Source organism: Oreochromis niloticus, linkage group LG6 (genome assembly GCF_001858045.2).
Source record: "Oreochromis niloticus isolate F11D_XX linkage group LG6, O_niloticus_UMD_NMBU, whole genome shotgun sequence".
Taxonomy (NCBI): Eukaryota; Metazoa; Chordata; class Actinopteri; order Cichliformes; family Cichlidae; genus Oreochromis; species Oreochromis niloticus.
In genome coordinates, this window is record NC_031971.2 from 20882994 (window position 1) to 20910087 (window position 27094).

At 39.5% G+C, this 27094-nt stretch overlaps 1 protein-coding gene across 2 annotated transcripts in view; it reads right to left on the bottom strand.

Moving 5' to 3' along the window:
* Positions 1-1439: 1439 nt before the first annotated feature.
* Positions 1440-27094, bottom strand: part of ndst3 (N-deacetylase/N-sulfotransferase (heparan glucosaminyl) 3) — a 47356-nt gene continuing 21701 nt past the window's right edge. Inside the window, exons 6-15 of one of the 2 annotated variants that reach the window (XM_003454233.5) lie at positions 25841-25969; positions 14814-14996; positions 14166-14262; positions 13176-13299; positions 12440-12614; positions 11861-12031; positions 11202-11311; positions 6433-6535; positions 5254-5364; positions 1440-2584 (exon numbers count right to left, since the gene is read on the bottom strand). In XM_003454233.5, coding sequence (XP_003454281.2) covers positions 2555-2584; positions 5254-5364; positions 6433-6535; positions 11202-11311; positions 11861-12031; positions 12440-12614; positions 13176-13299; positions 14166-14262; positions 14814-14996; positions 25841-25969 — 1233 coding nt within the window. In that variant the 3' untranslated portion in view covers positions 1440-2554. Of the gene's footprint in view, positions 2590-5253; positions 5365-6432; positions 6536-11201; positions 11312-11860; positions 12032-12439; positions 12615-13175; positions 13300-14165; positions 14263-14813; positions 14997-25840; positions 25970-27094 lie in introns of both variants that reach the window. The other variant, XM_005458741.4, reaches the window with a different exon arrangement.

Here is a 27094-nt window from a genome sequence, read left to right on the forward strand (position 1 = left end):
CATCCATGATAAGAATCTAATCTTCCACCACAACACAAATCGAATGGATTCAATGGCATGTTCAACAAACCAGTTTAAGATTATCTGTGCTTTGTGGCATGGTGGGTTATCCTGCTGAAAGCAGCCTCGGTAGATGTTTACACTGTGGTTATAAAGGGATAACCATGGTCAGCAACAGTTCTTGGGCTGTGGTGTTTTAATGATGCTGTGCCAAGAAAATATCCCCCAAACCACTGCACCATCACCAGCCTGAACCACTCATAGACAGTAGGATGAATCAATGTTTTCTTGTCTGCTCCAGATTTTTACCCTAACATCTGTGTTGGAGCAGAAACCAAAACTCATTACATCCTTTTTTCATTTTTCTGTTGTCCGTCTGAACCCATATGAACTGTAGCCTCACTTTCCTGTTTTTAGCTAGCAAGAGTGGTGTGGTCTTCTGCTGCTGTAGCCCATCATTTCAAGGTTCAACATGTTGTTCAAAAGTTGTTATTTGAGCTAATACTCAGTAATGACCTCTAACATCAACTATTACCTCATTTTTCTGAAATATTCTCTGTAAAACTTAGAAAAGTTTACTGTGAAAATACAAGTTAATCAGCAGTTTCTAAAAAACTGTGACGACACCGTCTGACACCATCAACCATGCCATGCTCAAAGTCACTTAAATCACATTTTTCCTTATTTTGATGCTTGAGTGAAACTTCAGCAGGTTGTCTTGACTTGTTTCCGTGCATGGATACATGCCATCTTGCCATGTGATTTGCTGCTCTGATGTTTGTTTTAATTGAACAGCTGAACAGTGGTACCTCATACAGAGGACAGTGAGTGTAAATGCACACAGACAGTGTAAGAATCAAAGCTTTAAACAACTCTCGAAATGTCATTCAACAACATTTATGGTTTTGTGGCTTTTTTTTGGAAGCTTTCTCATATGTTGGTTTTCTCTATACAAAGGAACTCCTAAAAAGTGTTTGGGACGATAGAAAGGAAAATTGAGGTGAGGATAATGAAGGAAGGTGAAGCATAATTTTGATTTTCTAGACTGTTATTCTGTGATCAAAGGGAAGATATACCCCATTTAAGATGCAACTAAATAAAGTTAGAAAACTTAAAAAAAAAAAAGGGGGGGCATTTGTTTTGAATGTATGCTTTCTCCCCCCCCCTTGCTATTTCACTTATATTTATATTGCACCAAGATACTATGTCACAACTACTGTTAGCAAGTATGCAAAGCAGAAAAATCTCATGGAAAGTATTGCTGTATTCATTAAATGTTCTCTGATACAATACCAGATACACTGCATACTTTCATCATGTCATTTTTACTTACCTTTGAAGAGTAGTAACAGCATAGTGTAAGTTCACAAATGTGGATTCAGGTATAGATTCCACATTCAGGTAATAATAATATAATATACTCATTAAAAAAGATCAGCTGTCAGTCATATCCATTTCTTTAATTTTGGTTTTTGTGTTTGACACTGAGGGATTTTGCATTCAAACTGAAGCTAAAGAACAGAGGCCAATGCTTGTAAAAGGGGGAAGAAAAAGTCAAGTTGAGACTTAACTGAGACACCGACAAAACAAAAACTGCCTGCAGTTAGCATAGCTACTTTAACTGTCATAGTCACTAGGCTGATTTTGACCAGTCTTCCACCCACAAACTCATATCTCCTCAGTCCTTAGAGCTGAAATCATCAGCACTCATTCTTTGCTTAATGGACACAATGTTCCCCTGGATGTCTTGTCACAGGAAAATAATGAGCAGGCAATTCTTTTTGCTTCAGTGACTCATGTACAGTCCAAACTTTCCCGCTAAAGCCACAAGTGACATCTCTAAGGGTTAACAAAGCTACCAGATCTACCAAAAACTAGCTGTACTTAAAAAAAGAAAGAAAAATCACAAAAAATGAGAACCTATCATGGAAAGTAACAGTTTTTCTCTCACCCTGAGTCTATGCATGTGTCCTCCTTGCTTTCTTTCTTTCATTACAACAGAAAAACTAAAAAAAAAAGGTAAAAAGAGACCTCATAGCATGTGTTTTTGTATTGGAGATACATAGAACAGAACATAGTGCAAAGTAATGTCTATGAGAACCACGCACAGCTGACCAGCGCTGTTCTGGCAACATAATTTAATGGTGATAATAAAATAAAAATTATTAATCATTGAATTTACTGCAGGTGTGCACGAGAATTCACCAGAACAGGGTTTGGGCATCAAAGACTTTCCAAATTCTCATTGTCCCACAGTTCACATCATTGTTGTCATGTGGTTCTTCCCTTTAGTCCCATTTTCTTCAGAGCTGTCTATTCACCTGACAGATCCATCCACCCACCCATCTACCCATCCATCCAAGAGTTCTGTATCAGCTCACAAAGTTTCTTTGCGCTTTCATGACTTCTGGTCCCTTCAGCAGGGTCACAGCTCTTCGGTGAACCAAGGCGCTCCGTCCTCGCTTTCACCTCAGGGTGCACTAAAAGGCCACAGACAGTGCATCTGAAGGTCAGGTGCTCCTGGTCGCTTTCCTGGTCCCTGACCCCAAGACTTTTAACCATGGCTCATGGATGCAAAGGTTATCTAACCTTCAGGAAGCAGTAAAGAGAGAGGGAGGGGATTCAGAGGGAAATGCAGAGACGAGGGAAGGAAATGGGATAAAGTAATTTAATTGCACTTTGTTGATTTATTGATCTAAATGCTAAGTACATTAATAGAACGGGAGCATGATTTGAATGCTGTCAGTGGACTGGAAAACTTATATGTCATGTGGCTGGCTTCCTTTGACTCATAAACCGTGATAAAATGCAGCACATTCAAGTGTGCCAAAAAAAGAGAACAACAACATTATGAAGCTTCGTGTATCTTCTATGCTTTGAATATCTATTGGATTGATTTGGGGGTTTTTCAGCAGGGCAACATCACAAACTGTGACACACACTCAGCATTTTTATTGCACTGCATTGTTCATTACCAGGGGTGGAAAGTAACAAAGTACAAATACTTTGTTACTACACTTAAGTGCAATTTTTTGGTATCTGTATTTAACTTGAGAAGTTTTTTTTTGTCAACTTATTCCTTTTGCTCCCTACATTTTAAACAAATATCTGTACTTTCAACTCATTACTCATTACTTTTGCTTTAACGCTTTTGGGGGGAGTTATTGTTTTATCACTGCAAGTACTCAAGTACTTTTTTACTTGAGTAAAGAACTTGAATCAGTACTTCAACTTTTACTGGAGTATTTTTTAACAGTAGTATTTATACTTCTACTTAAGTACAGAATGTCTGTTCTTTTTCCAGCCATCCATGAAAACGGAATTTATTAAATTTAACAGCGGTAGAAGTTAGCAGGAAGTTAGCTCACTAGTTTCCACCTAAACATGATAAATCATGTTCTGACTGAGGGGTTTCTGAAAAAATTAAAACGTACAGCTCTGCTATCACAGAGAACATAAATGAAGACTAAACTGCAGTGACGCTTTGTAGGGTTACTGAAGTTGGACTATATAATGATGTGCTACATGATAGCTAGCGACATAGCTATGTTAGCATAACATAAAAACAGTGAAGCGGGAGGATGAACGCTAACTTTTTTCCACAAGTTAACGTGAGGGTTCCCGATGGTTAGAGACAAATGTAAATGCTTGGCAGGATGCTGTAAACAGACTAAACTTCTGTCAGGAGAACAACTGAGATAACCAAATCCACAATATAAGGTTAGTCATTAATATACTGCTGTATTGCCCGGGCTGTAGTTACATCATAAGGTTTTAAAAACTAAGCTTTAAAATGAATAGCTGTAATAAAAACCAAGAGAGGCCGATAGTGATCACTGACTGTTTTTAGGGGCTTGTTGAGATTAAATAGAACAAGATGCAAAGCATTAAACCATGTTAAAAACACAACAGGCTTAGTAGTTTAGGCTTGGAAGCAGGTTTCATATGTCATCACTTAGAGACCGGATTATAGTGAGCATCTGATAGTTGTTTTAACTACATTCTGCAGGCCATTTTAAATTCAGTTTTGTTTGATCGATATTTAATATTTTATTGTTTTATATACTATATTATTACTTAGCATTTGTATTTAATTTTACAATTATTCAACTTTATTGTATTTATACTGATTCCAGGTTAATTTTTATCTTGTTATTATTTTGTTTGGTCATGTTGTGTTCCGTTTTATTGATCTTATTTAAGCTCATTGTCATATTTGTGTATACCTGAAGTATAACTGCTGTACTCAAGGTGTTTCCCAGCTTTGAGATCAATAAAGTATGTCTTTTGTCACACGGGGGTTGTGACAACATTTTCCCCCAAAGTATATCACAACTGGTTATATAACTGAGTTGTGTCTTGTTGAAATCATTGATAACTGTTGATTGCCTTCAGCACTATCACCTCTAAACATACTCTAAACCCAGGAGGTAAAACTCATTTTACATGTTGGGGGTAAACTGAAAGAAATGTGTAAAACTGCTCATTGGCAAGACTGCCCTGCAATTATAAACTCAAAAACTTTTTGTTAATTCACAGAAAATGTCCTTATCTATTACTCAGTTACTTTGGTGTTGTATAAATGGGCATGGGGGAAGTTTTTATGAGAAGAAAAGGGTGTAAAACTTTTGATAATACATCTGAAAACTCAAAAATTATGCCCTACTTCACTTTTTTTAAAGCCATCCAGTGACCAGATCGGAGTTTTTGCCTTGCTAATTCTGGCCTCCAGGCCTTATGTTTGACACCCGTGCTCTAAACTAACACAGCCTAAAAATCAACTGTTTAAAACTGGGCTAGTGTGGATATTTATATACAATATTTACATATTATTCTGACTCAGATTTATACTCAAGTTTTGGTATCATCATTAAGTTGTAAATGATGAGCAGAGGACAAACAAAACTGTGACTGGCAGACTAAATGTACAACCACGTTATAACAATTCAGTTTTAGTTTGTTTGATTAACCCAACATTAACAGAAACAATTCTGCCAACACAGAATCCACTGAACCATTGTCTTGAATAGTTTTCTAAACATGGGAGCTCAATAAAGTTAACCCATTTTAGCCTTGGGCATTTTAAGTGTGCAGTGTTTTCCACTGTAAAATTAAAATTAAATCAATAAAAAAACCTATAAAACTTGAATTGCTGCTGTATATTTCACCGCTCAGTTTAATACGCTCTTAATGTGTTCAGACTCTTCAACTAACATATACTGTGTAGGCTGGTGAGATAAGCAATCTGCTGACCTTCTGCAACTCCTCTCTCAGCCAAGAGGGAAGAGGTTGTCCGAGACGGTGCAGCAGCTTTGACAGCTCCACATTGTGTTCTCTGTAGTACCTGGAGAGATATGCACGTGCCTGAAGAGAGTAGCAAAGGAGAGACGATGAAAGAATGAAAATAGAGAAGACCAAGAGATGGGGGAGTAAGGGAGACAGAGAGGCAGTAACACAAATAGGAATGGTTGGTCCATCAGGATTCGATACGTTGTAGATTGGAAAGACAACACAGGAAAACAAAGAAATGGGAAGGAAGGCAGAAAAGGTATCGGGTGAAAAGGAGAAAAGAAGCACAAGAGGAGGAAAAGGGGTTGAAAAGGAGGGATATGTAGAGGCATTTTGGGAAGAGACAAACAATAAAAGCGAGACAGGGAGAGAGATATATATAGAGAGATTAATGATGAGCCACAAACCAAGATCAGTTTATTTCTCCTCTGTAGGACTTTAGGGCCACTAAGTGCCAAGTGGTACCAACAGAGCTAAAAAATGAAGTTATAAAGGGAAGAAAATTACATGAAGGATGCATGAGATCCATTATCTCTCTCGCCCCCCTGTGTGAATTCCTCATCTCTCTACTTCTCTTGTCTGCCCAGTGCTACCTCCACCTCCTCCCTCCCCATCCCTGCTTTGTCCTCTACCTCCGTCCCCCTGGTGGAAACTCAGAAACAGTTTAATTATAGGTGACAGTGAGGCGCAGCCATTAGCCATGTGTGAGTACATGTGGGAAGACAAATTGTATCTATGTGTTTGTCTTCACGTGAGAGCAAATGTGTGATTCATTGTCTGCAGGTCTGGTCTCCTCTGTGGAATCAGTAGCCAGGACAAAGATTTATGGATTGGATTTTCTCCTTCCACCTTACTCTCCTTCTCTCTCTTTCTCTCTCACAGGGGTTGTGTCACTATCGAGTCCTCATGATTAGGTTGTAAGTTTCTGGCTAGATCTGATTGGGTGACAGTTTCCATCCAATGCTGAGTCCTGTGGGAAATTTTGCCACAATGATAGAGGGGATTGTGGGCTGTCACTGTCAATCAGTCTGGCAGCTCTTTTTTTTTTTCTTTTTTGTACATCTTTTTCAAACATTTCATCCAGGGAGTATGTTAGTACTTTCATGAGCATAATATGTTCTAATTAAACTAAAACCATCTTACCTCTGGCTCCATAGGGGGGTACTTCCTTCCTTTGCTTTTCCCCAAACATTTAGTCTTTCCTCCATCAAGGAGCTGGCACCAAAAGCCCTTCTGAGGGTCAAAGCTGTGACAATAGGAAGAAAAAAATCAAATACTTAAAAAAAATAAACCTCAGTGCTGCTGTCAAGGCCATCCTATTTGGAAGTGCTCCATTTTTTAGCAGCTATAGCTGAAAAAGAGGACACATCTTATTCGCACAAACTAAACAGAAAGGTTGCATTCAGCTCCTATCTTTTCTGTCATCATCATCTATGTTATGCCCACTCTCTCGTCACCTTTCCTGCTCTCTCGTCGTCTTAACGCAGTCACGCAGTAGGAAGAAGTACAGTTTATTCATTGGTTAATACAGTAATCCTCTTCTGTGGTGGAAAAAAAGATACAGGAATATGCATAGACTATAGCCTGTTTATTCACTGGAACGGTTTCTGTTTTCTATGTGAAAAAAAATACCCTGGAGCACGCAAGTTAGAACCATTAAATGGTATGTTTGTTTAATCCACTTTAACCAATCCATATTTATGGCATTGCATTTAAGATGTCATGTGTCTTATATTCAGCAGCAAACAGCTAATATAATACTCGTTCATTGTGACAGAAACAATTGCAAGGACAACTGCAAGACGTTCCTGACTGCCATGAATAAGAGGTAAATGATCAGGCACAGAGTGGCTAATTGCAATCTTGCACTTTGAAAGAGCAGCCATCAGGAAACATGGCTTCTGATAGAAGAGGTAGTGTCACAAGTAAATGAATGTGCTGCTTCTGGCCACTTTGTGACCTCAGTATCATTTCTCCACCCTGTGTTACATTTTCCTTGTGACTTTTGTTGAAATTAGAACACTGGAAAAAAAAAAAGCATTGCACCCCCCTCCCTGTTTTTTAAGACAAGAAGATAGTGGGTGACCTTCACAGCAAAGTGCCTTTGTGAATTACTGTACTCTGCTGGAGGGATTGGACTACTTTTGCAAAACTCATTCCCCAATACATTTTGATGATGGTGGTGGAGCCTGCTCTCTGAGGCGTCAGGCCAAGATCTTCAACTGGGTTGACATCATGCCATAACATACGATCCATCAAACCATTCAGGGACCTCTCGTGTCCAGGACAGGGGTATAATCACTATGGAAGAAACCAATTTCCACCAGAATAGGAAAAAATGATTCATCAAATAGACAGAAAAACTTGAATATTGATCTGCAGTGACTCTTTCCTGTAAGCGGCATGTAGATACAAATTATGCTGTTAATAACATAACAACGCCATCAGAACCCTTGACTGTATGGCTCAAAGATTCTGATATTTTCCACAGTTTGGCACATGTCAATACCTGGGCATGTACACCACTGATGGAAACTCAAAAGTCAAATTTCAAAAGTACAGCTATTTCATATCAATCTACCTTATGGCTAATCTTATAGCTCTTTAAATAATAATAAAAACATTAGCAAAATTTTGCGAATGTGGCCATTTACTGATAAGGAACTTGTATCTTGTGATTCAAATAACATTAAAAGCAACCAATCCAACATGATAACCCCCTCAAAACTGTCCAGCAGAAGATCATGTAACAAAATAAAACGTCCCAATGTGTTGTCCTAGCCTCCAAACTTCATACAGACCTTCCCCACAATGCACCGGACACATGGGATCAGCTGCCAAAGGATTCCTGTGTCCATAACCTGATCAGTCAGAACTATGTTTTTTAAACCAATACTAGATCGTTTTAGTTTTGTGGAAGATTTTTGTGCATTACAGTAGCACAAATAAAGAGATAAAAGAGGTGAAAAGGAGATAAATATAAAAAAAGATGCATATTATTGTTATCTGCTTTTGACAGACGGAGGATCAGGGCTAATGTGGATATGATTGAAAGATGCAAATATTTTCTTTATTTGCATGCATCAGCAGGTATAGAAGTATAAAAAAAGAGTTAAGTGGTTCTTCTTCAGTTTTCCTCTGACAGGACAGGAGGAAGAAATGAAAGGGGGATTAAATAAATAGGCTCCAGCGTTGAGGATCTGTCAGACTGCTGCCATGTCAAAAGAATGAGAAGGAGAAAAGAAAGATTAGGCTTCTGTGTAAGTCGGTCTTCAGCCAAAACACAACCTCGCAAGCGCACACACAGCTTCCTTATTATTCTGTCAAAATGCATCTCTTTACAAATTATTTGTATGCATGTGGGTGTGTGATCCAAGACAGAGGCACTCTGTCCCAATCTGAGCTACAAATTCTAGATGTCCCTGTCTGTAGACTCGAGGGCTTGCAAGCAGATTGCATTCTGATGAGTGGTGCTTGAGAAATAAACAGTTTAGCGCTCCTCCAAAACGTAAAGGTCAAATGCAACATCTCTAATGGAGAATGAGTTGAAACAGAGCATCCACAGGCGGAAGCTAATTCTCTTGAGTTATGTATATTAAAAGTCACTTTAGTTCATGCACCACATACAGCTAAATTTGAGCTCAAGTGGGCTGGACCAGTTGTACTACTATATAATAATTAAACAAAAATCTATTATTTAATGAATAATCTATTTTGAAAAACAGGTACTGTCCGGTGGCCTGTCCAGGGTGCACCCTGCCTCTAGCCCTGTGAGAGCTGGGAGAGGCCCCAGCCCCTCCGTAATCCTCAGCTGGTTAAGTGGAAGAAGCTGTATGGAAGTGTGAATGGATGGATGTTACTGAACAGCCAACATGTCTTGAAAAGTGCCACTCACTCTATCATCATTACAAAGCAACACAACAAGGATCTTCTTTGGCTATGGCAAACCATCTGTAACATCTTTGCCACAATAATAAGTCAGCTCTCACAACCACTCTCTTGATCAATTCTTAATGTTTTTCTGCACAATGATTCCTGCTGCAAAAAAACCAAAAACAGTAAGAAGTCCAAAAAATGATGCTGCAATTTTCACACTTTCAAAAACCATCTAGTGGGCCAGATTGTATCCTGCAGCCGGCCTGTGTTGTTATCCCAGCTCGACAGAGTTCGATTGACATATTTTAGGCAGCTCAACCAACATATTAGATGTACTCGTATCTGAAAACATTTGATATACAGCGTATTATATCGATCTACGTGATTAAAAATGAACCTGGGGTCATTTTAGTGACTACACGTGAAAAGAAATTTGAGCACATATGTGGAATATGCTGTCTTTGAGGTTGCAAACAGCATGTATTGGCTACACAATTGAAGCCATTTTTCTGACTTGCTCGGTGCACATGCCTTTTTTATCTGCTGTGAAAGACTGCAATGGATGTGTTCATTATTTATCTTGGTAACTGGCACTGTCGTCGTTGCTATTTTAGTTCTTTTGGATTGACACTGTGCAGCAGACTTATCCTTTTTTTTTCAGGCAGCTGAAACACAAAATACTTAAGCAGCAGATACAGTATGTGAGGATAGCTACTGTCCTGTGTTTAAAGAGGTGGAAGCTTCACCAGCTGAATAACTTTTACCAAAAGTATGCATTAATTATTCCCTTCTTTCTTGCACAAATACATCTAGAAATGTGGTACACAGTGATTATGTAATTCTTACACACTTGTCCAGAATTATACATTACTTTCAAAATGCAAGTAATGCAATTAGACATTAATATACCCAATGATGGGGAGTGATATCAGTAAGTGTGGGCCAAAGGTGAACATCTAATAATATTTGCAAATCAGAATATTTCAGACTTCCTCAACAAATTTAAAGCATTAAAAATATTTTGTTATTTGCTAATTTGCCATTGCACTAAAAAAGTATTCACCTCTCTCTTATGCACATAAACTTCTTCTATCATTCTACTTCCACGTTACTCTTTAAGGTTTACATTCTCATTTCTATCTTGTGTCCATCTCCACATATCCTCATACACCAGGGACGTCAAATTCATTTTATAACATGAGCCAATGCATCCCACTTTGATCTTAAGAGGGCCGAACCAAAGAAAGTCCCATTTCTGTCCATGTAAAGAAATTTAATTATAGAAATATCTCAGTGTAAAAAAAACCAAAACACCTCTATTTCTTTTCTACACCATAAAGAAATGCTGATGTAGCACACCAAATACATTTATCAGTTTATCAGCTTGGGGCTAAATTGTACGAAATGTGTTAAAATTACAGAAATGAATTCTTGTAGCTTACTGACTTGATTGTCCTGTAATTATAAAATGGAAGGTTTTGTTAATTCAGCGAAAATTCCTTTTTTTCCCCCCCTGTCGATACATTGTAAAAAAACTGAAATTTCTATAGTAGATAGTGAAAAACATTCATGTTAAATATCATTTAATTGTTTATCTGTTATTTAATTATGTTGATATATATGAATAGCCATGGTGGAGGTCTTTATCAGCAGGAAAACTTGTGAAAATACTCCAAAATCTACTCCCTGCTTCACATTTTCCAAAACTGTCCAGTGGTCTGGAATTGTGTGCTCTAATAAGCACACAAACATCCAAGTGTGACCTTTAATAACTCTTAAGCAACAGGCATATGATGTCACTGTTGTGTTTTTTTCAGAGAATGACACCACTTAGCAAGCTGTCCCCACTGTTCACCAGTAGATGTCAGGCTTCACGCAAATTTGGAATAGGGACTTGTTATGGGTTTAATTTCTTTAATTATTTCCACCTCGGTGCACACTCGGTTACTCCAGCAGGCCAGAGATGGAAGACAGTCACGACCGACACTAAGAAAAAAAGAGGTCGAAGTCAGCGAGAGAGTGTGGGAGAGACTTACGTAAGGGCCTGGGAGTAGTTGAAATGGGGAGTGACACCAAGGAACTTCTGAACTTCATCCATCACTGCTGCAGGGTCAGTTCTCAGCTGATGGCCATCTATGATCATCAACTACACACAGATGCAATCATGTGCTCAGATCTGAAATCTGACTTTTAACACTTTAAAGCTTGAACCATAAAATAGTTGCCAAAAAATTCAATTTTTTACGTTTTTTTTTTTTACGTTTTATTACGTTTATTTATTATTATTTAATTCTGACAAATAAAAAATGATCATATGTTAATTAGCATATATGAATTTTAATTTGCATCATATTCGCTACATCCAGCAGTTTTTTTTCTTTCTTTTTTTTTTGTAAATGTCTTGTGCAATATTTTTAGTTTTTAACTTTTATATTTTACTACTTATGCATCAAATATGACACACTAGGCATTAAGGGGTTAAGACCAATTTACTTTAATTTTTTTTCATAAGCTGAATCAATAATTTCTCATTCGTCAAGGCAAAATCTAATCACTAAAATGAAGACACGATTACCATTGTTTCAGCCATGTCTTTTTATGACAATCACAAATCACAAAGAGCTGTTAAGAAGCTAATCTCACTTCTTATTTACTTTTTTCACGTGCATAGCCCCGTGTCTGTGTCTGTGCATACCTGGTTAGCAGGGTAGTACGTGAGCCACCTCTCTAGGTGTGTAGCGTACAGACCAGGGATGAGACAGCGGTTCTGCAGGGAGCGCAGCTCGGCCGGCGCACCCTTTTTCGCACTGATGACATCATAGAAGGTGAAGCGCAGGGCTGTATGGTCCTCATGAGCCCTCTGATGCTGGAGAAGGATCACAACTACCAAATGAGCTTCACAGAATACTCTGGACGAGTAATACGTTCACACCTTTTGCGTGAGAGCGTGTTTTCATTGTGGTCAGTGATATAACATTTACGCTGGCACATAGTTGACATTCATATCTCATTAATTAAGCAGGCTTAAGGAAAAGATATTGGGATCTTGTGACATTTCCGGTAATGATATTCATAGATAAATATATAGATAATTAGGCTCATTAACTCTGTGCATGCAAGCGACTCCAAGCACACTCTTGGATAAAGAACTCAATTTTAAATCAATAAAGAGATGCAGCAGATGAAGTAGGCAACTGTAGCAAGTTAAAAAAAAAAAAAGTGAGCAGGCAAAAGCATCTAATGTATTCTGTGTGTGTTTGTGCACAGTACTTACCTGATACCAGCTGTAGGCCCTGTCAGAAGGGTTGATGAGCAGGGTGATGATCTTGGCCTTGGGCAGCAGGGCAGCAGCTCGCCGTGGGGTCTCCTCTGAGGGGAAATAGTTGGCGCTCTTCTCAAACAGGAAGTCTGTGCTAACATTGGAGGGCACGGGGAAAAACTCCATGTACCTGAGGCAGTAGACACAGGGAAAATTAAGTAGTCATATAAACATATGCACACACTCAAGACGTACCCCTCATGCACAAGCATTAATCATCACTGCAAACTCACCCAGCCGCATTTAAGCAGGTTTTTTTTTCAAAGTCACTTCTAAAGTCACAAAGTTACAGCCTTTATATGGGCTCAGACAATGATCCTGAAATAAACGTGATATATTTTAAACTGTGTTTAATGAAGAATTTTCACAGTCAGGTCTTTATGGATGACTTTGGAGAATGCACCAGCTGTGTCTCTGTCAGCTAAGTAACCCATTTATGGGTCAATTTAGGCAGCCATATGTCTGTTGGCTTATGTTTGCAGGCTTAAAAAGATCATTTGGAAGACGCTGCTGAACTGTTTTGAACTGCTTAATGGATCACTCGAGTCTGCAAGACATAGGACAATCCATAACAACTTCACAAAAAGGCTTGTAATCTTTCATTTCACCTTAAGCACTGACTAATAAAAGGCAAAGACAACAAACAGTGGTTAGGCTATGTGTGTGTGTGTGTGTTTGTGCTTGTTCTTACCAGTCAATTCCTTTGTGGTAGTTGTTGGTATTGAAGAACTGGACCTCCTCATAAGTCTTTGGACTTGGGAAATTGCTGGAGATGGAGGGATGCATGAGTAGGAAGAGATAAAGTGCTGTCGTTCCTGGAAGAAAGGGCATAATTCATAACTGGCTTGTTAATTCAGCTCAGGAGAGAGTAGTCAGTGTGTGTGTGAGTGTGTGTGTTCATCAGTGTGTGTGTGAGAGCTGTCATCCACTGATCCATACTGGATGAGTTTTCCCTCCGCAAGATTTATATCTTGCTGAGAACTGATTATGTGAATGTGTGTGTGTGTGTGTGTGTGTGTGTGTGTAGTGATCATAGGCCTTCCCATCAAATGATTTAAAACCATTTGACACCAATCAGCACTGGGGCTCTGGTCGTGCCCTCTGTCTCGCCCTGAGCAGCTCTCTTTTCACCCAGTCCCCCTCACACTATCTCATACACAATCCTGCTACTTTTCCCTCTCGTCTTGTTTCCTGTTTGTTCCAACATCTCTGACTTACCCTCTAACAAAATGAGGACGTAGAGGGCTGTAATTATTGTTGTTTGGTTGCTAATGTTGCTATAATGACCCCCTCCTCCCATTTGGGAGATTATCACCTGGTTAATGAGCGGCTAGAACCTCCTAACCTTTCACACCAAACAGCAGCAATTAGAGGACTTACTCAGGACTTGTGTAATGTATACACACTACCATGTTTTTAAGTCTTTGAACGACCCCCAGTGAAAGAAAAAGGAAAAAAAAGGGAGAGGTTCTCTATCTGTGCATCTAAAGTAGATCACATGTGGGTGGAAGAAAGGTGGTAAGAGCCTCCTCCTTTGTCTGCCTCTGACAGGACCACAAGAGCGAGGGGGGGATTAAATGAATAGGCTCTGATGTGGTAGTTCCAGACACCTGGGCACACAGAAGCAGTCTCTTTGTTGCTTGTGCATGTCTGATTGTGGGCTTTTTTTCTGCATTTTTACCTGTTTTCTGTGGTCCTATTACCATGAACTTGGGTAATCTGTCACAGGTTTTTTCTTTAGACCAGATGTCTTTATGTCGCTTGTCATCACACGGGTTCTACATCACAGAAAAAAGGGATTAGAGGTTAAAGCAATCATGCACATATTATACACAGAAACACAAACATGCCCCTGAAAATCCATACCACAGAGGATTTGCAGCATAAAAAGAAGGAGTTAAGCATTTGTTTTTGTTTTATGCATACTGCTCATAAGTCACTAAAAATTTGTGTAAGCTTATATACTGTACACTCTCAAACAGTACTATTAAAAGCATCATATTTGAAGAAAAAAATACCCTATTAGGAATAAACCTTGATATTTGTAATATTTAAACAAAAATCATAATCATACGCAAGCAAAAACAATTACAATCAACCAAAGCAAACACCACCTAAGTAGTGTTTTCTGAAAATGACATTACTAATCTAATTTTAGATCATTTGTACATCTGAATTTTTCAGGATTTCTTTTTCTTTTTTGTTCCAGAATATGTTTTAATCCTAGTAATAAGAACATCTTATTACTCCCAACAGCACCGATAAAACCGTACAAATGCAAGCAGCAATACAAGTCCATACCTGTAGGAAAATACCATAGCAAACACACCTGCCAGAGTGGGTTTCTTTGTTCAGGAAAGAGCTGAAAGTACTTATGTGCAAGCTGGAGCGGCGGGAGGGTGTGAAGCTTCAGGTTCGTCCATGAGCGAAGGAAGGAGGCCAGGTGGACAAATGTGTAGAGCCCCAGTCGATCATTGCCGTAGTTAGATAAGTGGGTCATGAATATACTTATCTGGAAAGGACACAGGCAGAGACGGTGGTGGTGGAGAGGGAAAGGGATGTAAATAGAGAGTGGGAAATATGTACTTATTATATTTTGTAAAATTGAGATAAAGTCAAAAACCCATTTCCCAAGTTCCCATGTTTGTTGATGTTGGGTGCAGTGGAAAGCAAACAGATTATTTCTCAGAGTGCGATGGCTTTAAATTCCCTAACAGAGCAGCTGTCCAGCCAGTATAAATATTTGCTATCACTTTGCAAAGTGACACAGTCACTTTTGTTATGTAAGATTGTACATTAACTTTCAGCACAATGCCGCTTTCAAGTACAAAGAGGCAAACAGATAAACTGAAACTGATGTATTCACCACTCCTAGATAAAGCTGAGGAGGCAGCACAATGCTCCTCGTAGCCACCGGGTGATCGGAAAGATGCACCTACACATGGGGGAGTGTTTCAGATTGTGTTCACGACAGTGAATGTCTGTGAGGAAGAAGGTAAGACTCAGAGGGAGCGAAGGAGCGATAGTGTGCCGGTCCGGGCTATCTGTCCACGGCTCAGTGCTTTTATAGGCTGATCAAAGAGACAAGCTAAGATAGCTGCTACAGACAAATGCACGCGAGTCAGTGTGCGCACATAAACTCACACACACATGCTTCTTTTGTGATTGCACAGAGCTTGAGAATGTGTCCGGATGAAACGGTAACATCAGCCATTAAGGTATGAATTATTTGTTGAATGTGAGCTTGTGTGTCAGTATATGCATGAATAAATGTGTCTGTGTAGAAGTATGTGTGTGGATACGTGCGTGCACACACACACACACACACACACACACACACACACACACACACACACACACAGCCGTGTATCTATGATTTCTTTAGACTACGTTCATTTCTTGGAGACTAACAATAACTATGATATAACCATAGCTATAAAGTCTTGCCTTAATCAAAACCTCTCTTTACCCCAACCATAACCCGAACCTTACTGCAACCTCAAAACAGCCTCACCTTTAAAATACATCACATTACAGAGTTACAGTGCATTGTCTACTTTCATTCCCTGGGGAGTTACCAGGACCCTACCAGTACCATTTGCCTTCCCTCCCCTTTATGTTAATATTGACCTTGTGTTTTTTTTTGCTCCTAAAATGAAAGTAGTCCGTGCAAATGCACAAACATACAACGACTCATTCAAGCACAGACAGTGAATTTCCTGATGACAGAGGACTGTTGTTGTTCGTCTCTAACGGCGAAGGTTGCTGTAGATACAGAGCGACACAGTGTCGGGGGTTTGATGGATCAGCGTCCGGCTGACCTGGAAAGCTGCTCAGAATACTGATCGCCTCCGAACATTGATGTGAGTGTGTTAGCATGAGAGACACAGCGGAAAGGAGACAAGGGGAACAGATGAATTGTGGGATACTTGCGTGTGAGAACGCAATGGTATCCACGTCAGACTAATTTTTCTTTCTTTTTTTTCTTTTTTTTTGGTGCACGCGAGTGTCTATGTATCTATGCCGCCGCAAATGTTTATGCATTTGTGCATTTGTATATTCCAACGCAATTGAGTGCATCCGCCGGTGTCTTCTTATCTTGTGCTCACTGTAAGCAGCCAGCAGTGCACCACCCAGGCTTGCCTGCTTCATATCAATCTACTTGATGTTAGAGCAACAATGTGGAACCACTGTCAAGGCATCACCGAGCACTCAGCCAGGAACAACAACAGAAAGGCACGCCACTAAAAACTGTTTGCTAGCTCATCCTCTCCAATGAATTGTAATGTGAAAACCTCAAAACCTTTTTACTTGGAAGATGAACCAAAAAAAAAAAAAAAAAAAAAAACATAGCTGAAGCACTGCTCTTAGAATAGTGTAAAATTAAATCCAACCATGTCTCACTGGAAACAGCCCCAGTTGGGAGAATGAATATTGTGGCTCAGTAGTTAGGGTGGAGCGTGTGGGTTGCGAATATAAATGAAAAGGATTTGGAGTGGCATAAATTGAGTGCAGGCAAATCTTACCTGTGTAAATAAGAATGATTTCAAAATCTCCTTTTTTTGTGTTGTTTTGTGCTTTTTTTGAAAGCAAGGCAAGATGATCAAAAAGTGATTTATGTTCCTTTCAAACCACTCAATAGCCTATGATGTCTGAGCGAGGCTGACAGGCTGTGCTGTATGTATGTGTGTATGTATGTGTGTGTGTGTGTGTGCGTGTGTTTATGTGGCATATGTGCAGGTGTATATGCATGAAAGACAAAGAGAGCAAGAGAGAGAATCCCAGTGTTACTGAACATGGAAATTATTCATTATGGAGCTTAAGCACTGGCTGCCAAATTAAACAAAGGGGGAAAGGAAAGATGATTTGTGTTTGTAATTGGAGAGCTGCAGAAAAAGAGAAAAAGTACAGAGAGGGCTAACAAAGGAAGGAGACAGCAGGAGTAACCTTGGCAGGTGAGTCTGAATTAAAAAACAACAAAAAAACCCACTTGAGAGAATGTTAATCTCCCGACACAGCAAAACCTCCAAACCCTTTCGGTGGAAGGGCTCGCTCTGGCTAAGAATTCAATTACCAGAACCATATAAACCTTTTCTTGTTGAATATTGGATACTTTTCCTGAATACTGGATAGCTTTGAGCCCCATATGTGCGTTTAATAAAGAATACTATCCTAATAATTTAACAGCAGAATTGGGCTCGAATCATACTCGGAGCTAGACTGGAAGAGAAGTATAAAAATGAGAGAAATGAACCCAACTCCTCAGTCTCCCTCTTTTAATCTTTGTCCCCTGTCTTTTTCCCCTTATTCCCCCCGCGTACATTCATTTCCTTCCTCTTCTCTCATCCATTTAATGTCTTCCTCTCGCTTTCTCATCTGCCTGAAAAAGTCACTTTTTCATCATCTTTTTTTCCCCTCCTCTCTCCAATCTCATGCTGACCTAGATGATCTGATGAGGCGTGTCAGTCCAACATGGAGTGATGTTCTTCAAAATCCATGCACACATGAACACGCGGGCACAGAAACACTCACGTACAAGCATAAATACCATGTCCTAGAAGATTATGGGTCATGTATTTTAGGTTTGTAACATGCGCCAATCTTCTTGAACATTATTGCATTTTGGAAGAAATTACTTGTTTTACTGATCTATCTATCTTTGTATCTATGTATGAGAATATATACAGATATATATATATATATACATACAGTACAATACAATATGTAGACTGTCATGGATTTTGTAAGTGCATTAAGTGCAGTATTACAACACTGAACATCCTCATTCATGTGCCGGCTGGTGCGACTGTAAAATCCTTCCCTGAGGAGGATATGCACATTGATACTCTGTTATACTCAAGGTGTATAGATATAATTACAACTATACGATACCATAGTTGTGCCTGACACTGACTAGAAGTCACATCTCAGTGAAGTTCAAGGGTAAACTGATACCATACATGTAAGTTTAGCAGGTAAGACTATAGATGCACTGATAGAGGGATCAGTCAGCTGATATCCAGAGTTCTGGGTTTGTAAGCGTCACGTACATCCGATTACAAGCTGGTCCATTTCATGCCTATGCTGTAAGTGCACAAAGGCGCAGACAAATAGTCGCGTGCATACTCACACAATGTGCTAAGCTGTCATTAGAGCAAAAGCTCTGCACTGAAAAAGGAAGACACTAAATTTGCTCAAGTAACTGCGAGGGGACCAACATGAAAACATTTGTAACTACAAACTTAATTAGACATTTAAATCAACCTCACACAGCCGGACATTTAAAAGAAGCTAACGAGTGATAGCTGAAGCTATCCAGAACTCAGAGCCAGCCACAAGCCAGAAGCCATAGTATGAGCAAAGGATCAAAGCTAAAGGAAATTTATGAGGAGAGAAGAAGAGAAAAGGGTTGATGGCCTGCTATCTGGTGAATTCATAAAAAACTGCTGGAAAATGATGTAAGAACCTGTTATCTGTTATGTGATATAAATCTATTGGTTTGGAAGTGTAAAGATGTCGGGTAAAAGTAGGTGTACAGCACCTCTTTTCAGTTATTTCAGTACAAGAAGATCCTATAAGTTATTGCAGTTTGAGGGAAATTGTAAAGTTTAATATTTGATTTTATTATAAAAATAATATTTTGCATTGAATGAAAGTTGTTTTGTTTTGTTAGTTTGTAAATGCTGTCATGTTATAGTTCTTAGAAGAAAATCTGAATTGGCAGGTCACAAAAAACAGAAATCACAGTGGCCAGAAAAACTGCAATCGGTGCATCTCGATGACAGAGCTGTGGAAGGATCAGATTTTGATGACTCACACAATGGAATAATTTAATGTTTTGGGGAGTAAAACTGACACTGGGCTGGCTCAGCCCCATCTTTAAAACCTTTCCCCTTTTGGCTTAATCCCTTTGTTAATATGCACACCAGTAAACAAAGTCAGATTTCCAAAACGGATAAGAAAAAACGCAAGGGAGAGACTGTGGGCCCCAAAAGATAGACCCTTCAGGCAAACATGGCTGAAACTGCAGAAAACAGTCATGTGCATGCTACAGGCCCTTTTCAGGATGTCACCACCATCACTGCCGACAATAGTGGTGACAGGTGGCACAAAGAGCAGGATGAGGAGAAAGAGGGAGATGAAGGCGACAGAGAAGGAAGTGTAAAACTTGAAGCAAGCTATAATAATCGCTGGCTGCCTGACTAAACAGTATGTCATTCAAGGCCCCTTGATGAGACTGGTGGTGACCACAGCAGCTGAAGTTTATAAAGTCAAGCAGACAAAGCGACACGGACTCAAATTCTGCAGATTTAACTCTGCCTCGCTTTGTCTAAGTTGCTGGTTTTGTGAAAATTACTTTTTCTGCAGCTCTGAAATGTTGTCTTATTGGAAGAATGTCACGGTTTTGTTCACCGCCATTCCTCAACATTAACGTTAAGCCAGCTGGCAGCATTTCTTGTTTTCTTCATTCATTTATTTGTGTACTGGGCGAGTAGCGTTCGTTTGAGATGTGAAAAAAAATGTGTTTCTGAGCCATCGCTTGTTAGGACGATTATAGAAAATATACTGAATCGACATCTATGCTTTCTTTCATTTATTAAACAACAATTTCTCTATTATTTGGAGTATATTGATATATCAAAAAACTACATATACTTTCTACGATAGGATATAATCTCTTATTATTTAAATAATAAGAGATAATGGCAGTTTACACTTTATTCATGTTAATTTTGTGATCTGTCATGCGTCACACGAATTCTTTGTCTCTCAAACACACTTCAAGACGTTCACATTGCACACTCAGTATCATATTCACTTAGTAAGTTTGTCTGGAAAACATCTCTGATCTGATCATGATACCTTAATTGTTTATCATAGTGTACAATTTTGGATACCGTGGAGGAAAAAAATGACAAAATTAATGTCCATGCTTTTAAAAAAATTAAGATTACACATTTTTTTGTCTTTCTGGTGACTTGGATTTTGTTACTGATCAAAGAACGTTGGTAAGTTTGATTGCCACAGGTTTTGCTAGGTTACCGGCAGACTTTTATCTTTATCTGGAGTTTTAGGAAGAAAATAACACTTTTTACACACAAATAATTGTGTTATCCTGTTAACACTGCACAGATGAGCAGAACTGATAACACTTGCTGCCACTTTAATGTTATCATTTTATTAATAGCCATAGCCGCTAGCCTAATGGTAACTTCAAATTCAGATTGCTAAAGTTAGTAATTGCTAAATGTTAAATGGCTAATGTGTGCGCCAGCCAGGTTAACATTCATGATCACTGTTCATACTTAAAGGCTGTTGACATGGAAGCTTTACTAACCTCACGAATTCTGCATAAAGACAGCAGTGCCAGTCTTACAATGTTTCACTGTGTTTGTTGTGCTGCTGTTCGTGTGTTTAGCTGCTAGTGAGGTTAAGATGTGTGCCATGTGAAGCTGTGTGTCAACTATCCTGCATAGTACTAAAAAACAAAACACATACTAAACAAAATTTTGGTATCAAAAGGCAACGTCACAACACAGCAACGGTGTTCGCAGAGAAAATACAGCAATAAACACATTTGCAAAAGATCAGTGGTCGTTAATTAAAAATGTCACAGTTTTATCTAACAGTTAACTTCATACTAAGTTTAGTAAACAGAAAATAATAAGATCAGTTTGTCTCGTGAACACACTTTCCAAAAGAAGCTTCTCAAACAGCAGAAACTTTCCAGCGTAGAAGTGCCTTGAAAAACTGTGTAAAAGTTCACCTAAGTTCTCCATAGGTCTACTGATGATTTATGCAGCCTTAATTGCTTCTGTTTACTCATGCTGTCCCAGACCTACTCCACGATTCTGAATATATATATATATGTGTATATGTGTGTGTGTCTGTGTTATTCTCCCCTCAACCATTACCAAACCACCACCACCAATCTCTGGTGCTTTTATTCTCCTAAATGTGTAGCTGTAGTAGCCTGTTTCCCATTACAGACCACTTAGTTCCACATACATTCCTCCCTGATTGAACTGATATTGCTACTAAACAGAAGCCTAAATCCCTCCCCCCAGTTCTTCCTCCTTCTTCGCCATCATCCTCTCTCTTCTTATCGCTCTCGCAGTGGCTCTCTCTATTCCCGTCTCACAGGCCATCTCACTGTCTCTGCCTCATCAGTGGATAATTGAAAGCTGAACATCAATACAGCAAATGATTTCAATTCAATTTATTCTGCCCGCTCGAGTCAACATCTACTGGCCCCGTCCATACTGGCATCTTTCACAGGTTTATTCTCACTTTGTAATTTCTCTCCCTGTTTGGACTGTGGCTCATTTTGTGTGAGCATGTGTGTGTTTGAGGGGCCTTGATGTGTTGACGAGCTGCCAAAGCCTTCAGTTGCAATCAGCAGGAAAAAGGGAAGGTGGAAAGGAGTGGAAATGAGACAAAAAGGAAAAAGAGTGGAAAGATTCACATGTGTGAGCACAGTCAACATGCAAATGTTGAAAATTAGAAAAAGAGAAAAAAAACAAAAAGATAAGATGAAGAGAGAAGGGAGGCCTCGAGACAGCCTGACAGGAGAAAAAGGAGAAGCATGTGAGGGTGAGAAGTGGGTAAAACAGAGGGCTAGGAGGGAGGGAGATTGTGCTGATATTTGGTGTTTGGCTAATAAGCTTAGTGGCAGAGCTAAGCGCTAAATGTCAGCCCTGATATATGTCTATAGCTCTGCTTATGCCAGCTCGACACACATTTATACAAGAAAGAAAGACACACACACACACACACACACGCACTGCAGTAAGATGCCTTGGATGCACAAACATTGCATCGGTGTGTGTTTGTGTGTGAGACCCTATATGTGCATCACTTCCTCCCTGTATGTGTCTGGATTCTCAAGTGACACAAGATGCCGTGACCTGAAAATTAAATCTCAATCTGTCTGCCACCTTCTCACCCTGCTCCCCCTTTTCTCTCTCTCTCATGTCTCTCTCGACATCTCTCTGGCCATTTATTGGGGAATGAATTGTGGCCTATTGGCTGTTTGCAGAGTCCAATCAATTGCTGAGTGTACTGTTTACTGTATGTGAGAGTTGAACTCAGTAAACGTTAATGCAGACTGGATTGACGCAAAAGTATCCAGACCCTACAAACACACATGCACGCACATGCGTGCTTTTGATTGTTGCCAGGAGTGAACGGCTACAAAAGGTCAGTTAAAGTCACTGCACAGAAAGTGTCAATGTTACCAATGTGCAGATCATCGAACAATAGGAAACCCTCGGGGACTAAAGCAGCAAGCTAGAGAACGCTATTGATTACATGGGCAAAGTGCACACACTAATTACGTTTTTACGTCTGCAAAATGGAAACATAGCAGCGAGAAAGCGAAAATGATTCATCAGTCTGTATGCGTATGGATTGTGTGTGTGCAGATGTATTCATGGCAGATAGCTCCCACTTAGAGCTAAAATTGCTTTTTTTTTTCTTGATATAACAAGAGGAGAGTTTCATCTCCCTTTTTAAACTGATTAAGAAAGTGAAAGAGAGGACAAACGATAGTGGAAATAGAGGGGGGGGTTGAGAGGGTGTAATTAGCTTGTGTGTGTGTGTTTCTGGCTCTCAATAAGAACTTCAAATTCTTGTATAGATCCTGTGTGTATGTGTATGTGTGTGTGTGAGTGAGTGTGTAGAAGAGAGGGACAAAGAGGACAAAGTGTTTTCGGATTATGCTGAGTTCACAATATTTATTTTACTTCAGTGTGTTCCTAAATATGCTGGAGGTTGGTTAATTTGTTTTATTCATTAAGAATTAATGCTACACAATTGTATTAATGTATAGTGGTATTAAAGCATGACACTAATACATTTTTAATGAGGATTGTCAGAATTTACATGACAAAAATTAGGGCCTAAATCTGGAGCATGTCAGTTTGACGAGATGCTCGCCCTTACTGTGTCGAACAGAGCTGCACTCTTGTGTCTACCAGGGAATTGTGTAAATAGTCCAGTATTTTTATACTGCTTTTCTACTCTTACTGAGCACCCAAAGTGTTTTTTTACTACATTCACCCACGCAGACATGAAGACAGGAGGAAACGAACCTCCAACCTTTCATAATGGTGACCACTGCTGGTAGCGCCACAGGTTTTGATTTGGTAGAGGATGCCCATCAGGAAGCAAATCGGGAAGGGATTTGCTCCTCTGGCAAAAAGCAAGCCAGCGACCTTTCACTTGTCAAGAAAATATGTAAAGCGTTACACAGCGGAGCAAGGCTTTCATAGCTAACTGAAATAAAAATAGAAATTGGAGTAACTGAAACATTTTTGTGAAAATGTAACATTTTAAAAAAGGTTCTGTCATTTGTTAAGTATTTGTTAGTTTGGTAAAACTTTATCACAACTTGCCTGATGAGGCTTTGATGGACGAGTTTATTGAGACTCGTGCTGTCGATGAAGCCTGTGAGTCAACTGCTTTTTAAAGTTCTGTGTTCATATTGTAATACTTGCACTGATTGTTCTAAATCTTGCCTCTGACGTATGCCCTCCATACAATAATGATTAAAAAGAGTAAAACTAACACTGAAACTACTAAAAACAAGCACCAGGTACTTTCTTGGCATCATCATAGATTCCCAAGCAGTTCAGTTTCACAGATATCAGGGAAAAGTCGAATATATAAGCTGGAGCCAGCCCATATATCACTCAGCTGATGCTGGCTTATCACAGACATACTGGTGCCACTGTTTGCATTATCCAGTATTTACCGCTATCCTTTTCTTTTGACAGAAAGCTATGCAATAAAAGATGCTCGGGGTGATGTCAACACATAGTTTGTCCAGTACAGCAGTCCCAACTCTATAGTCTGCAGTATTTACAGCAGTATGTCCGCAGCACGTAGAAGAGTAGAATCACAACTGGGCATGACAGAAAAAATGGAGCCAAATTGAGGTGTGGATGCAGGTGAGGAGCTAAGTGATGTCTTCACAGAACAGAAAAGATTTATCAGCATCAGATCCAAAAGTCCTGAATCAACTGGGCTCCAATTTAAGCCATGGCATGAATTAGACAGGCTCTTGCTAAATAGCACGTAATTAACATGACTGATGTGACATGTTCAAAGTGGCCATACTTTTAGAGCCACAGGTGAACCTTTTCAAATGCTACACTTTTCCTGCTAACTCAGTGTATTAATACAATCTGTCTCACTCATCGTAACAATACATAACAAGCAGCGCTCCTAATCATGATGCTGGTTAGACAGAAAAAAGGCAAATTATGCTCCCTCTAGTATTTGTTCTGTGCCAACCACCTAGTTTTGTCTATTATTAGAAAGCTATTGTTGCTGCAAGGGGAAATGTAAAACACTTCATGTTTGCTGGAGACTTACCTGATGCAAAGCAATTATAAAAATTATGTAGAACTCAATACATACTGATTCCTATTAAGTGTCATTTGAGAGCAAAGCAGCAATTATTGCAATGGAAACGTCGTGCATTATTTCCTTTTAAAACACTTCAGACTCTGTGCTTAAAAGAAGAAAATGGGAAGTACTGAGGAAAAACAGAGAAAATGAGACGACAAGGAGGAAAGAAAAGAAGAAAGAAAGCCTGAGCAAGAAAAAAGAAAGAGACGGAGACAAAGCGGTGCAGAGACAGAAAAAAAAGAGGCAGATTGGGTTGTTGTACGGAGCCGCACTTGACTCTCTGATGTTCGGTGAGTTCTGACAGCTCCTCTAGTTCAGCACTCCCCTACCTGACACTTCAGTAGAGCCTACTGCTGGTCTATGAGCGTCGCTGTGTGCGTCTGTGCACGTGCACGCTCGTGTGGCTTGAGACACAGGCGGAGAGAGAAAGAGATTGTTTGGGGACAATTCCTGTGAATTTCTCTTGTGTGAGTGCATGCACTCGTGAGGATGTGCACATGGATGAGTATCTTAACTGCCACCAAAACCTAATTCTGTTCCTTAATTCAAAGCAAAATCGAGTTGAGCTGACATACACAGCAGGGGTAAGCGAGAGGGGGAGGATGCGCGCGCGAGTGTGCGTGCATGCACGCTCGTGTGTGTGTGTGTATGTGTGTGAGACAGCAACCCCCCTGTGGTGAGACCTAATTTAAAGTGGGGAGATGAACACAGCTCCACAGTGAGAAGCAGCCCCTGACAGGAACAGAGACAGACAGACACACACAGCAAAAATAAAACAGAATGAACCAGACAGAGAGGAAGCTACCTTTAGAGCGAGAGCAGGAAGCCCTGTTGGTTCTATAAGGTGAAAAGAAAACTAACTAAAGTGCTGTCTTTCCCTCCCTATATCCATTTGCATGAGAAGTTGTGTGTTTGATTGTGGGCGTGCTGTCTCTGACTCACTGGGTTGAGCAGCACGGTGAGAAACAGCTCTCCCCCACGGATGCTTTTGTCCAGTTCTTTTGGTCCTCCAGGGTATTCCTTATAGTAGATGGTGTGAGTAAACAAGCCACACGTTTGGCGAGGCAGCACCTACACACAAAAACACAAACACAGACATACGATATATTTTCATGTTAAATCAAAAGTGCGAATAAATAAGACAAATATCATTATCCAGCACTCATTTATGGCAAAAATAATAATAATGGCACTGGGACATCTCTAGCCTTGTTAGACTCCTGGGCTGTGACCAACATTATTCACTCATTCAGTATTCCCAGCTCCTTTTTCAGTGGTTTTTATGTTGAGGACTGGATGTATGTGTAAGTCAGTTTACTGGCAAAATGAAGAAACTCTGACACTACTTGGGACATTCTGTTAATTATATAACTAATGCTGCACCATGAAAACATGGCACAACAATGCTGGTCAAAAAAAATAAATGCATTTTTGTGGTAAATACATATTTTACGGAGGGTACTCGCCCAAATCAATGTATAGAAAACTTCTTGGGTGGAGATGTTGTGTGAACCTTTTCTCAGTGAAGCTTTGGATACCTTTAGTGCAGCATGTAGGCTATACTGATGTAAAAAAAAACTACAAAATGTAAGTTCACTATAATAATGACTACTGGGCGAATTTGGGCTTACAGTTTTCACATAGCATCAGAAAAAAGTGACAGCAAAATAGTTCAGATTTTTTGTAGAGGCTACTGTAGCCTTGAGCCTCTGGCTTCAAGCACAGATGAGGAGCAAGCTACAGACATCTGGTGACCTGGTTTTCATTTTCAGACTTGTAATCTTCATATGACACCACTTTAAGCAGTTTATCCAATTTCAAGCCATAAAGCACTTTAGATATATATATATATATTAATATGGTGTGATCACAATATTCCTGCGATCACACCTTGTTAAAGTGAGGGAATTCCCATTTAAGATGCATATGAAACCAACGTGATGCAGTGATTTGAAATCAAAAAGCTACAACAGCTGGTCCTATGTGAGCTTCTTTTTTAAAGTACCGATCACTCATCTGTTTCAAATTCAACATACAAACAAACCAGGTAGAAAGATGGCGTAAAATAACAGCAATGGCTCGGATGACAGATGTAAAGATTAAATGATGATAAGATTAAATGTACAGCTGTGTGTCTGTGTGGCGTTATCCAAACAGAAAATGCAGACATCTGAGCAGGTCACTCTGATGTCTCAC